Consider the following 14,397-nt stretch of genomic DNA (forward strand, 5'->3'; position numbering starts at 1 on the left):
ACTTCACTGATGATATGCATCACAAGCTCAGCTCCTGTATCCTTGCTATTAAATCTTGGATGACGGACCACTTCTTAGTACTCAATGCCGCTAGGACTAAGGTACTTTTCTTTCCTTCCACTACCATTCCACCTCCGTTTCCCCTCTTTCATATCATTCCCCATAGCTCAGTTACCTACCTCCCCTATGACCCGTAATCTGGGTCTTTATCTAGACTCAGATCTATCCTTTAGTCATCACATTTCTTTATCAGCATGTTCCTGTCGTTTTAACTTGCACAACATTCAGAAAGCTTGTCCTTTCTTGACCTTTAAGGCCACTCAACTCCTGGTGTCTGCCTTAATTTTTTCCTGGCTCCTCTACTGCTCTTCTACCCTCTTTGGGCTTCCTCTATCTCGCCTAGCCCCTTTTGAAATCTGTATTCAATGCCTCTATTTGTGTCGTATTTCTCCTAGCTCCGCCTGACTCAATTTTTTCTTCCCTGGCTGATCTGGGATGGCTTTCTTTCCATCATTGTCTAAAATGTAATTTGCTTAGTTTTTAAATCTCTCCATGGCCTCGCACAAGTATATCTCTCTTCTCTTGTTTCACTGTTTACTCCTTCTCGTTCACTTCACTCCTCTTCCCATTCCCTTCTTGCTGTTCCTCGTCCTCCCTGTGCTCAGTCTCATATTCGTTTATTTTCTCTCCTTGCTCCTCTACTAGGGTGGCCAACTGTCCTGGATTTCGCGGGATTGTCCCGCAATTAGGGACTCCGTCCGACAGTTTGCAGAGTGGCTGTGCGGGACGCAGGTTGTCCAGACTTGTGGCGGGACAACCTGCCTCCAGCACAGCCACTCTGCAAACTGAAGTGGCCATTTACACAGCATGGCGCTGCCGCCTGCTGCTTTCTTTCTGTGGGCGGCTCCGCAGCTGTGGCTCCTTTTGAGCCTGCAGGTCGAGCTGTAACGCTCTGACACCTGGCTTAATTCAAATGCTAATGCTTTGTTCCTGGGGTCGTGATGGTCATGTTTGCAGTTAAAAAACGTGACCATCACCTCCCAAGGACAAACCATTTGCATTTCAATTAAGCCATTAAAAACATTTAAATTAAAAAAGGGGCGGGTCAAATGTGAATGACGTTGTGACATCATCGCCGCCTTGTGGGCATGTGTCCCGCAAAAGACTATCAAAGAGTTGGCCGACCAACCCTCTACACTGGAACGCTCTCCCTCTCTTCATTCTGCTTCTCGCTATTTTACTTTCCTGGTCGCTTTGAAATCTCACATTCTCTCTTCTGGTTAACAAAGTTACTGTAAATACAGATTCCGTCTGCGTTTCCTATTTTCTCTGCATTTTATTGTATCGTCTTGTTCTCATGTACAGTGTTTTGGTGCAAAGGACTATATAAAACTAAAATAGATACAATTACAAATACAAGGAAGAAAAAAAAAACAACGGACACAATCTACCCTGCCAAGAAGTGGACTGGGCAGGGGAGAAAACATTGAAAGGGAGAACCGTTGGAAGGGAAGGTTGGAAAAATAGAATAGAAGAAACAGGCAGATTACGGCTGCTCTCTGGGGGGAACACAGCCTTGAGCGAGCCCAAGGGATTAACAACTTTTAAAAAGCAGGCCGCATATGCAAAGGTGCGGCCGAACATCTGCCGTGTGCACGCCCTGCGTACCCTGAGCAGCCCTGGGGCCGTACAAGCTGTCAGCCCAAACAGTGGCCAAACCGGATGCCACATTATCAAAGACCCCTGACTGCGTGTGTGGGGCGTTCCCGGATAATCAGATCGCCCATCCTGGACCATGTGTGTGCGGCAGCCCAAACCAGGGGACCTGGTTGTTCTCCTATGTGAAGGCCCACTGCGGGTTCAGATGGGGCAGGCCCAGAATGTAAGCCCTTCTAGGCTGTGTCTGCCAGAGAGTCCTGGGAGGTGAAGATGAGGAGACTTAAGTCGCCCTGCAACGTCAAGTGGGGCAGTGAAGCAAAAATCATGGGCCATTGCATCCTTGCGGTCTGGGGGTAAATTTGAGCTCTGCACGCTGGCCAGAGCTCCAAGAAGATAGGGGGGTCATGAAAGTTGCATGCTGGAGTGTGGCGCTGAATGCGGAAGAAGTATGTATGGCATTGGTGATGCCACCAGAAAAAACAATGTGTCAGGGGTGTGGTGGTGCTGCAGGCGGCCTTCCCAAAGGCATGGGGGACGTAGAGGAAGATATGTGTGCCACGAGGATGGACTGGTCAGTGTGGTAGCTCGGTGCTGTGGGAGGAAGATCATGTGCACCTTGTTATGTGACTGTGAGTGTGGCAGCCCCTCAGTGCATGGGCCACTGTGAAGAATGAGTACACGCTGTGCACGCATTTGTGTCGTTGGTGCCCACCAACGCATGCGGCCGCCAACGAAGATCTTGGTTGCCCCGGGTGCTGCTGTGGGTAGTCAGGCCGCCTGAAGAGACATTTGTTTGGCATGTGCCGTGCAGTGAGTTGGTGCCGCATGTGGTGGACAGGGCACCACAATGCGAAGAACAGTGCCAGGAGCAGACCCCATCCACCATAATCAGGACAGCACAACAAGAACTGAAAAGCGTTGCCTGACTGCAGCAGCCACCTTGTGTACATATAGTTATTCAGGGAGTTGTAGATGCAGTTAGGTGGGAGGAATACAATTGGTTAGAACTTTAGATAATGAAGGGGGATGGATAGGTAGGTGTTGTGGTGTACCCTGGTGTGAGAGGGAAATGAGAAGTGGTGGCCTGCCCAAGTCTAGCTAGTAGGTGGGAACACTCACTGGGGCCATCTCCTGGCTCTCCTCCACAGTGGGTGCAGCCAGGAAAGGAGTAGGGGTCTGTTCTGTCAGTTTCACCTGTCTACCTTTGACGCCACCCAGTAAGGGAGGGTGGGCTGATGGGGCAGATCCCTTAAAGGGGAGTTAGAGAAGAAGGGTTTCAGAGTGTAATGTTTGTAGTGTTTATGGGCTCATTCCAAGTTTGGCAGTATTTTGGCAGTAAATCTGCCAAAATAGCACCCAAATCGGCTACAGTTACTGCCTCTTGGTCCTGTATGCCACAGGATTACAAATGGTGATAGGGCAGTGTTAGTCCCCATTTATGATCAGGGATTTGATTTAATTACCAGCGGCAGAAAGACTGAGTGGTAATTTAGCAGATTTTTTTGAGAAAAGTTGGAGAATTTACCACCAGCATCAAGATGGAGATAAATCCTCCACTTTTCCTCCAAACATCGGCGGAATTACCACCAGGTTATACTGCCGGTGGCAATTCCACAAAAACGTGTGGTTTGGCGGTGTAGGAAAAATGGCAGGAGCAGAATTACCACTACTTTTTTCCCACTTTGCCAAACTCGGAATGAGGACCATAGTTTTTGTAGTTCGTAGTTTAGAACTACAAAAGGGGTCGCCATTGGGATCCCTTAAACATCCACCTTAGTGCCTGCTTCGCATGGCGTGGAGGAATGCAGTCCATCGCCGGTTTTTGAAATGGCAGGTGATGCAGCTTCCCTACCTATCGACCTGGTCTGGGGTTGGGGGTGGTTGCTGGGGGACCCATCCCTGGCCTGGAGCTCGGATGTTGCACTCCCTTGGTCACGGTGGTGCCAGAATAGCAGGGGCTAGCTATGCCATAGATTACACGTCCTTAAGTGCTTTTGTCCGGGACCATCATGCCAAATGAACTTGGCACCTGTGCTATGGTGTTCTTGCCTCATCTTCTGAAGCAAGTGCAACAGCAAAACATATTTAATATACCGCAGACACTTGTGGAAGTCTGAACACTTATCCTTCATGGAAATTCGGGTTCTGTGCCAGAAAAAAAGCTTTGTCTCTTTTACAGCAAAAAAAAAAAAAAAGAGATTTCCTACTTAATGAGTCTTAATGAGTCTGGGATCTTTCCAGGGAAGAGTGATTTTTTCATGTTTCCTTTATTTGTAAAAAAAACACTGAAAGTGTTCCTTCCTAATCCACTCTGAGGAGCTGCTGAGCCCGATTGCTCTCCTACTCCCCCGAGGAGTGAGATATCCTTAGCTTCTGTTTTCCCTCTGGCTGCCCTCACCTAGACGCTAGATTCTGCTTGCATAGCTGGAAGAACCTATCAATCTAACATTGGCCAGGAATGCTGGGAGTTTATGTTTATTTATTTGTTTTGCCCCTACCTGGAGACCCTGGGAAACCCTAGGAAAACCCTACAGCACACCGTGTGAAATCAGGAAGGGAATCTAAGTGAAAAAAACAAATTAGGTTGGATTTACAAAGCTGTGCACTGGAGTAAATTAGGAGATGCCAGTGAGCTTGCCCCTAATCCAGGTGTGCTGCCAAGTCTTAAAATGAAGGGCATGTGGGGATGCCCGGAGAGTCTCTCAGATTCCCTTGGGCATATCTTGGTGAATTATATTTGCACATTCCCATTTTAGAGGTGCACCTGGCAACTAGACTGGCTTCACTTTAACACAGTGTGAATCAGGTGTAAGGTACCAAGTGTACCTCTAAAAGGCTCTGCAACAATATCTGGTTCACAACGTTGTGGGAAAGGACCATTGAGCCCATTCATTCTGAACATTGCCTGGTCACACCTGTGCCACAGAAGCAATGTATTTTTTAAATCCCAGATGTTAGCAAATGATCCTATCGCTTTGTTCTTGAAGGTGACGGTGACCTGCACATTTCCAGGTGGTTATTTAACAGCACACATTGAGCCTCATTACAGTAAGGTTGCCGGTACTGTTTGGTTCCGGACTGGCAAACTACGAGTCTGCGAGCGGGAGACTTGGTGCCAGTGCTTCCGTCCTCCCCATTCCCATTGAGTCCAATTTTAACTCAAGCCTTTGAAAGGCTTCTTGTTACATTCATAGGGCATCTGGGTGGCGGATCATGGTGAAGAGAAAAGCTACAACCTGTTCTTTGACATCTCTTTGGATCAAGCCGGACAATGTGCCCAAGAAGCACAAGAGGCAAAAGAAGAAGATGGAGGAAAAGCCCCATGACCTCCTGGATTCATATTTGGAAAGGGTAGTTGGGCAGTTGGAGGAGCAGATAAAGGCTGCTAAGAGGGCCAACTCTTCAACAATGAACATGCTCCCCGGGGAGCGTTGTCCATCTGTGTCCCGAATGCCGAATGTACGTTTTCATGAACTTGGTCTTGGACTTGGCTTATGTTGTGGCAGTCAACCATACCCAGGAGGCGAGAGCGGATAACCATGTTGCTTATGAACCACCTATGACTATGCCATTGAAGGTGTCTATGGAGGTATGGGTCATAATTCTAGGACAATTGAGAATGGTAAAGCACTAGGATCAGCCCGGAACCTTTTACAACTACCCCCTGAGGCTCTTCCTCTTATGGGTGTGATTGTGAACGCCCCCCGGATGGTTGAAGGTGCTTCTGAGGATTGTAAAACTTGTATTAACAAGATGACTCACTGGATTAATATGAACATTTCTGCAAGACCCGTGAACCTCCACTACATATTGATTGCTTGGAGGGTGCCGTGGATGAGTCTAACAAAGAAGTATGCAGACGGTTATTGTATAGTGGTGCCCTTCGCGCAACCCTGTGTCCCGGAATATGTTGTTAACTCCAAATCAGGGACACCTAGTGGCAAGTGCTGTGCGTGGATAGTTCCATTGAGTCATTTTTGTGGGGTAAGTGGGGGGCTCAAGACTATGGTTAATTCGGATTATTCAGAGTGGCCCAAGGTTGTTCCTAGAAGCACAGTTTGGAATCCTATGGGTTAAAATTCAGGGAAACAGGGGACAGTCCTGGCACTGTTTGGGCTTCCAGGGAACTGTTCATTTGAAACCTCTGCTTTCCTTAACCAGTCGTTAGGATTTTCTAACCAAGATGGATGGCATTGAATGACCACCACAGTCTGGGCCTAGTGTATGTCATCCTTCTGGCATAATGGCTCCTCAAAGGATCTGTTGCTGGTTCAGACTCTGGTGGTCCTGTCGTGGAATGTGGCATGTATACAATCTAGGCTTGCTAGCCCGGAGGCCGTGATTCTTTTTGAGGCATATATAATCCTTCTCCAGGAGACATGGTCACAGGAGGAAATCTCTGTGCATGGTTTTGTTGCTTACTTTGTGGTGGCCCTGAAATGTTAGTGGGGTCGCAGTTTAGGAAGCTTGCGTACGCTGGTTAAATCTAATCTTGCAAGCAAGTCGTTCCCCCTCGAGCCTCTGCATTCTTTTCTCTCTTGCTTGGGAGCTGCTTACAGCTAATGGTCGTTTCCCTGACGACATCCCTGGAAAGCTTACTTTTTCCTCGGCGTTGTACCTCTCCACAATTGATTACTTATGTATCCTGGTCAAATTATGTTAGTCAGTAGTGGGATTTGAAGTGGTGGGTGAAATTTGTAGCGATCACTTCCATATCAGGCTCCAATTTCAAACTTCAGAGAGACGTGTTTCGTCCCTGTAATTGTATCTTCTGGAAGTGTCACAGGATGCCTCCAAGTGCAGGCTTAAATTGCAGTCCCTTGAGCAAGAAGGTCTACTGAGGAAGGTAGTCCAGAATAACGGACAGGAACTTTGTCCACAGGGTGGTGTGGCCAGAGCATTATTCTGACCAAATTTCTGTGTTTAATATCCAACCTAATAGACACGTCAACACTGTGGCAGGCAGAGGGAAGGGGCCAGCCAAGTTGGGCTGGTTCGACTCGGAATGTACAAGACCAAAATCTAGGTTACTAGGTGTATTGAGGATTCCTCTGGGTTCTAAAATGGATATTGTTGGTGCCAGGGCTTCTTCAAGATGGTTACTGCCAAAAGAAAAAGGGAAATCGAAGCTGATGCATGGCCGATTGGGTTCGAGTGTCCGCTAGCAACGGGCTAAAACATTTTGTGGAAATTGAGAACAATGGGCCATTTTTATAAATATAAGCCTAAAGCGATGGATGTCATGGTCACTGACAAGGCGTGGTTGGCCCATTTCTCTTCCCTATATAGTGAGGGTTCCGGGGGAGAAACCCTTGACTATTTATATATAGAGGATCCTGTACTGACTGTGGAGGCAGCTAATGAAGAGAATATTGAATTCACTGAGGACGAAATTATAAAAGCCATTAAGTATCGGCGGAGAGCTAGGGCACCTGTCCCAGATAATGATCTGGCTGACCTTCTTCTATCTGAGCCTGATTTGTGGGCACCAGTCCCGACTCTGGGCTTTAATGAGATCTCTGCAAGGGGTATGAGTCTGGTGTCCTGGTCGTGTGCCATCATCTAGCCAATTTGTAACAAAAGGCAGTGGGTTCTATTCGCTACATGCAGGCCTATTTTCCTTTTGGATTCCCTTTTTAAAATGTATGGGGCGTGCCATCCTAGCAAGGTTAGAGGACTGGGTAGTGGGCAGTAATATTTTTTCTCCCATACAGTTAGGGTTTAGACCCAGCCTCGGGACTCCCGAACAGTCTCTGAACCTTTATTTGATGGTGGACAACTCAGTGTTTGTTAAGGACGAGCCGATCTAGCTAGCCTTCATGGATCTGAGCACTGCATTGAATAAAATCAATTGTGGACACATGCTCAGATCCATGAATTGGCCACAGGCTTTAGTAAACTCTGATAATTTGCACTGCTCAACTTAAGCCTGCGTGAGGAGTGGTGCAAATGGGAGATCTACTGCCTCCTTCTCAGTGGAGCTGGGGTCGCGTCAGGGCTGTGTCCTGGCACCCCTATGTTCGGTTTGTATATTAACAGCCTGTACGACTGTCTACTGAATTCTACCCCGAATGTCCTAGTATGGGCAGTCTGCCTCTGTCCCTCCTGGTGTATGCAGACGATACAGTTGTATTGGCGCGTACCCCTCAAGCGTTGCAGAGGCTTTTCCATGATTATAACATATTTATGGGCACCTTGGACGTAGGAGTTAATGCTTGGCTGTTACAGCCTGTTGTACGGGGAAGTACATCTTGAAATGCCCAGCATTGTTCTGTAAGGGTGAGCAGATCCCAAGAGTCCAAAGTTTCTACTATCTTGGGGTTAGGTTTTCGTCCAACTTTAGTGCCGATCCAAATGTGACCAAACAAACCAATAGATTTGAACAGGCCATGGGTGGGGCAACCAGAGCCATGTGTATATTCAAGGCTAAACCAATGGAAAAGCAGCTTTTGTCGCCAGGTTTGGCATGGAGATGTGGGGCTGCAGCAATGTTAACTGCATCCAGGTGGTGGAGATTAACTCTTTTAAGAGAGCTTTGGGTCTTCCTCGTTGCGGCCCCCAATTTTGGAGTACACTTGGAACTGGGTTATAGATTCATTGTGGCACAGTCTCAGCAAAGCCTGTTCTTCACTGGCTCAAACTATGGGATAATCCCAACACTGTACTGACCCAGGAGTTAATTACATATCTGTTCTTTAAACATCTTAATGAGAAGATTCCCTGGTTGAGGCACCTCAAGGCAAAACGTACAGAAGTACATGTGGCCCATGTGTTTCTTCCACCAGATATCCTACCTGTTAGTGAAATAAGAGCTGCCACAATGAGGGTCCATTTGTACATCCCAGAGAACCGAGAGTACCGGGAGATTCTGGATCCTTTGAATGGGAAGCTTGCAATTATTGTGACACCCTGATTACAAAGTTATCTGCTATGGGCTGAGAATCAATCTCAGTGAATAATTATAACTAGGGCACGTTTTAATTGTGTTTTTTTATTATCCGTGGTGGCAGCATGGTCGGAGAATATTGACAATCATGACCTATGTATAATGCACTCAGGGAGGAGCTGGCCCAGTTATTATTATTCTGTCCTGCTTATTCCAGGTTGAGAGGGCACATGATAAAACCTCTCCTGCGGGAGACGGGGTTTACTCAGTAAAGACTTGCCTTGATCTATTTGCTTTGGGTGGAATTAAACTGTGAAGCAATAGAGCCCGAGGAGGGGGGATTACACGTAGTCCCTTCTCCATTTCCATGACAGCCGGGGAAGAAAGGCATGGAACTCAGGGACCCGGCACTCCAAATGGAGAGCTCAGATAAGCCTTACCCGGCAAGGGCCAATCATATTGTTTGTAACAATCTGATTGTGCCTCGCCGGGTTCTAATGTGGCGTGGGCACTTCTGTATTTTTTTAAGATCGTGTTATTTACGAGGAAACATTCAACAAAATCTATAGGAATGTCATCTGATTATTTTTATCCATAGTTTGTGGTTCTCATCTTGTTTGCACATGATTTTGTTATTGCTATTGCCATTTTATGTAATTGTTTTTATGGAAATTATTTAGTGTTTCTGAAATAAACTTACTTGATGATGATTAATTAGTTAATTAGATACTGGCCACTTTTAATGTCGCCTCCCTGATTTTCAAACCAATTTGACATCTTCAGTAATCTCTTCTTTTTGTATGACGTGTTTTCTTTCCTTTGTATACACCGCTCTCACCGGGTCGCCTTGTTTTGGCTGACTCGTGCATGCAGGAATTTAGTCTTAAAATGAGTCTGATTGGGTGCTGGACACTTCTATATGTGTCACGACCCTTTGATTCACACCCAAACCACAATTGCCATACACTACAACGCTATCCTTGACTGCATTGTTGGCCCCCACTTGGCAGCCAAGTACCGCTGCAATTGAATTAAGCAGCAGCACCATTTGGTAATGGCCCTTCATCCGCAGTTGGCTCAGCCTTTCACAATAGCTGTGGTGCCATTACCCGATGCCGCAGCCCTGTTAAAGGGTCTTACGTTGATTATCAGCCTGGGATACACATAACTTTTCATTCTGGCAAAAAGGCTTAGGCACGCATTTGATTTACACAACGAAAAAAAGTCAACATGGCCGACACCGGAAATGAAACCAGAGCTGATATAAAAGTGCCTTTTTTCTATTTCTTTAGTGGCACAAGTGGCAAGGGAGGAACTTTAGCATTGAGTGGCATGACTAGAAAGATAGCCATGAAAAAACAGCTTCCAAAACTTTGGCTGTTTAGGAAAACCCAGAATACGGGGAATCGGGTAATATGAGCCCCATAAATAATGTTGCGTTACATATAGTCGCCGGGAAGTGGCATAGGCGACATTATTTATGGGGTAAATGGGAGCGAGGGTGCCCCCTGCTCCTTTAAAAAAATATTGGGGTTTCGTGGGTGTCCCGCGCAGGTTCCATGGGGTAATATTGCCGAAAAAAAGGCGCCATTCTTGTATGGCGACATTTTAGCGGGGATATTATCACATGGAACCGAATACGGCTGTGTAGCAGCTAATACAGCCTGCATTCAGAGTTTTGTGATTCGTGAACAAGCACAGATCCCACAGTGACCTGACTCTTCTGCAGTACTTTTAAGATTTCATTGGGTGCTTCTTGGGAATTCCCTAAATTCTAATTTGCATCCTGATATCTGTGGAGTTGTCAGTGAACCTCCCTACTGTGCATTTTGATGACCTACCAATGAATATAAATCCGCAGGAACAGTTTACGGTCTAAAAAGTTTGATATTTTGTGTTTCATCGTAGAGGCGAATAAGATCTACGCAGGAGAACTATGTGCACCATTTTAGAGTTCATGAAGGGCTTTCATGCTCACACAGCTAGATATCGCCATGACACCAAACGCACCCCCTTTTTATGTTTCTCCAGAACCCAATGAACTGATTGTGAGAGTAGAAATACATTGGCAAACATCCAAGTTGCATGTAGGCTACCTTAACCTTTTCTTGGGAACTAGTTCAAAGGCATGCGATCTTATAGTGCCTATCTCCTTGCCATGTTTACGTATACAAAGGTGTACAAAAAGGGGGGCCATTTGTTACCCACAGCACTAGACCTCTTTTATTCACTTCATGATTTGGGGTCATGCTTGCGCTTCTGTCCTGCCCTAGCTTATGTACACCTCACCTGTATTTCAATCTACATCTGATTTCCACTCCCCAGCCCCGTGACAGCTCTTTTTCTGCCTCACAGGGCCGATACCGGGCTACTACAAAGCCGGCCCTTCTGAGCATGCGCGTCTGTTCTACTGCGCTCCTTTGAGCACGCGCACTTACAGAATTGCAACTCACTGGCACGCCCAGATCGCTCGGCAGCTCCCCTCTCATTACACGGGGCCGTTGCCGAGTAACCATGCAGCCGGCCCCGTTTTAATGCTACTGAGTATGCGCGCTAAATCAGTATTCTCATTTAGGCGCATGCTCAGTCCAGAACCATACCGCACAGCTCCATTTTGACTCCAGAGGCCACACGGAGCACAGGATTTCTTTCCATACGTACGAATACAAGGTAATTGTCTATCCGATGCCCTGGCACCCCTTCCTTTCAGTGAATCAGTCACAGGCTGGTTCACCACAATTTAGACAAAATCAGGCCCAGTATAGGCCCCCCTTTATTTCCCAATTTTTCTGTCTTTCTGTGTAGGCAGACGCTTGCAGCTTCCTTCTAATCCAGCATGCTAGGCTCCTTCCAGCACGCCATTTCTAGCTCGTACCTTGCATAGCAGCAGCAAACCACAATGGGGTTATTTTACAGCACCATCTTAAGGTACTATACACCTCCAATACTTACTTACTTCATGGTTATATCATTGGGCAATGGAGGGGGATATGTTGAGCACATTGTGTATTTTATGTCACACTAGAGCCATTTTCAGTGCTCTGCTTCTCCTCTATCCAGCATATTGTAGCACAAGCCTATGTTATTTATAGAGGAACATCTCACCCTATATCTTACTAGCCTTGGGCTTCCATCCAGTACCTTGGCCGATGTGAGGCTATTCTCTGTTCACCAATATAAGTTAACTAGACATGTTCCTTTGAGTTTTAATTAAAGGGTCTTGTATCCTTGTGACAATGACATGTATATGTACCGCCTTTTAAACCACTGTGCGTCTTCTACATCTTTTTTGATAATCCACTTTAGTAATACGAGCTTGCCTTAAATCTTCTACAGGGAACTCCACTCCTTGGCTCCATGAAGAAGGCTGTGACCCACCAAAAGCCGAAACGTCCGGGGACTCCTTCACCCTAGCGGTGTGATAGGATCCCCCTTAAAATCCTAGTTGAGATTTACTTCAGTGACGTCGATCAACTACTTTTTGGTCACCCTTTAGCCTGGCTATGATAGAGCCATCCAAGGTCTTTACATATTTTTAGGATTATTGTGGTTACACCAGTTACACGTTGCATTGGGTAAAACCTATTATAAATCCTGTTGGGTAGAATCATTCTACAATTAGAAAAACAGCAAAATAGAATGTATTAGTGGCAAACATGATGCCTTTGTACTATCATTTTGTTTTGGATCAATGTTAACACACAGCACATACCTGTATGTACTGACTTTACTTTTTGTTTCATACTTTGCACCGATACCTGTTTGTATTTTCTTGTGCATTTGGGTGAAATATGTGCACCTTGATATATGATATTTACAATTCTTTCACAAAATGTTTAAAGAAATAAGGACAGCCACTTAATAAAAGCTGGTCCTTTACAAACCAATGATTGAGCACAAGTGGTTTATTACCGTTCTTTTCATGTACTGCTATCTTTGGTAATTATATAAATTGTGACACCCTTAGATAGCGGATTGTCTTTAAAATCATACTGCAATAAATAAACTGCAGCCAGCTTAGACTTCTCCAGTCAGGACAACCCCCCTTATTTGTACACATTTGTTAACGGCCCTTAGTCCTGAGTCTGGTTCGGGCTCCCCCTCCCGTATACAATGTTTACGTATACAGTTTACAGGAGAGTGGTCCTTTGGGTTAAGTGAAAAAAAATCTCAAAACTCTGTAATGCATAATTCTAAAGGCAATTCTGAAAGTTGCGGCTATGTTGTGCCGTACTAAGGACAAGTCTGATGGTTATGTGGTGGGCCATCCTCTTGGGGTCCACAACCCTTGCGGCTTTATGTCATTAATGAGAAAGGCTTCATTTTATGATTTGACCACATTATTATTTATTTTGTAACTTCTTTTCTATCTGAATTTCGTTTTATTTTTTATTTAAGTGAGGCCTCTCCCATATTCCCCCTCCTCGCGACTCTCTCCATCTTTATTCCCTTTTCCTATTTATGCCCAGAGCTGGACTGGCCTATTGGGAACTCTGGGCATTTCCCGATAGGCCTTTGAACCCCGGGCCTCTATTGTGTGATAATCTATTTTATTTCCACATTTTCTCATAGGGAAAGTGTTGGGCTTGCTGAAAATGTATAATATGGGGCCACTTTGAACATTTTTTACATGGCCTCTTTTGGATCCCAGTCCACCCCTGTTTATGCCTTACTTTGTGCTGTCATGTTTTTGTTTTCACCTTTTACTGACCCTTTCCTGGACCTTTTCTGGTCTTATACTGTATGAGTCAGGACATTTTCTCAGCAAAAAAACTTGTCAACTTTTGCTTTCTGTATTTTTTTTCTCTAAATGGCCTGAACACGGTTTTGAACATTGTATATTTTAAAGTTTCCTCTTGCATTTTTAGCCTTAGTTTCGGAAACGCAGTGACCATTGTGTGGTCCTGGTATTGATAATGGAATCACAGTTGCAGACTTCCCTCATCTTCCCGCACGTGGTTAATCAATGGCTGCAGCAGATTACTGCCAGTGCATAGAGACCGCAAGGCCTACAAAATGGTGGATTTACTTTGTGTGCAACTTGACAGTACTGTCTTTTATTCTCGCACCTAGCATGTTTCATCCGGTTCCGGAGTTTCGGTTTTATTAGCCGCACAAAGTCTCATCTAGTAAAACATCCTGGATTTCTTTCCAAAGGACTAACTTTCTTTAATCCAAAATGATTTCTCCCAAACAAGAAATTCCATCATTGTAACGTCAAATTACCGGACAATTTTCAAGGGTACACAGGTTCTGTGGATTGCCGATTAATAAACACTTAAGTTCTCCTTCAATTCCCTGCAACCAGGTTTTACATTTGTTTTCGCCATTTTTTCAATTTTGTACGTACATTCCACCTGTGCGAGTGGAGAATTCAGTAACATAATAGAAGGCCTGCTCAGTTCCTTTTTGGTTCATCGTGTAGCATGGCAAGACATGTCAAACCATCCTTCCTACATGTATGTAAATTGGTCAAAATGAAAACATTCAACTCTTGACAAATTGTAATCGCCATTGCAAAGAGTCCCCAATGTAGAAATTAAAACACAGCTTATCCTACCTGGAAAAGACCCTTCTTTTTGAAGAAAGTGAACTGCGCTCTGGACACGGCCTCCAGTTCAGATGGTTGTAAGCGTGTCAATAAACTTGAAGGCAGGACCACGGAAGCCAAGGATTTTGATTGAGAGCTAGCCATGTCAATCTGCGCAAGACACAAGAAAAGAAAATAAATACACATACAGCACACCAGGAGAAAACAAAATCATGGACAGAGACCCAGAGGCAAAAAGGGTGCTGGCATAATGTGGTTATCAAATGATAAGATATTACAATTCTTTAGGTTTTAATTGTAA

General features: G+C 45.3%; 1 protein-coding gene across 4 annotated transcripts in view; it reads right to left on the reverse strand.

Annotated features, from left to right (window-relative positions):
• ADGRG6 (adhesion G protein-coupled receptor G6) overlaps positions 1 to 14,397 on the reverse strand; it is a 606,009-nt gene that overhangs the window by 83,463 nt on the left and 508,149 nt on the right. For all 4 annotated transcript variants that reach the window (XM_069606809.1, XM_069606811.1, XM_069606808.1 and 1 more), the window contains one exon: positions 14,106 to 14,246. In XM_069606809.1, coding sequence (XP_069462910.1) covers positions 14,106 to 14,246 — 141 coding nt within the window. The remainder of the gene's footprint in view (positions 1 to 14,105; positions 14,247 to 14,397) is intronic.

This window comes from Ambystoma mexicanum, chromosome 4p (assembly GCF_040938575.1).
Source record: "Ambystoma mexicanum isolate Mex_15411 chromosome 4p, UKY_AmexF1_1, whole genome shotgun sequence".
Lineage (NCBI taxonomy): Eukaryota > Metazoa > Chordata > Amphibia > Caudata > Ambystomatidae > Ambystoma > Ambystoma mexicanum.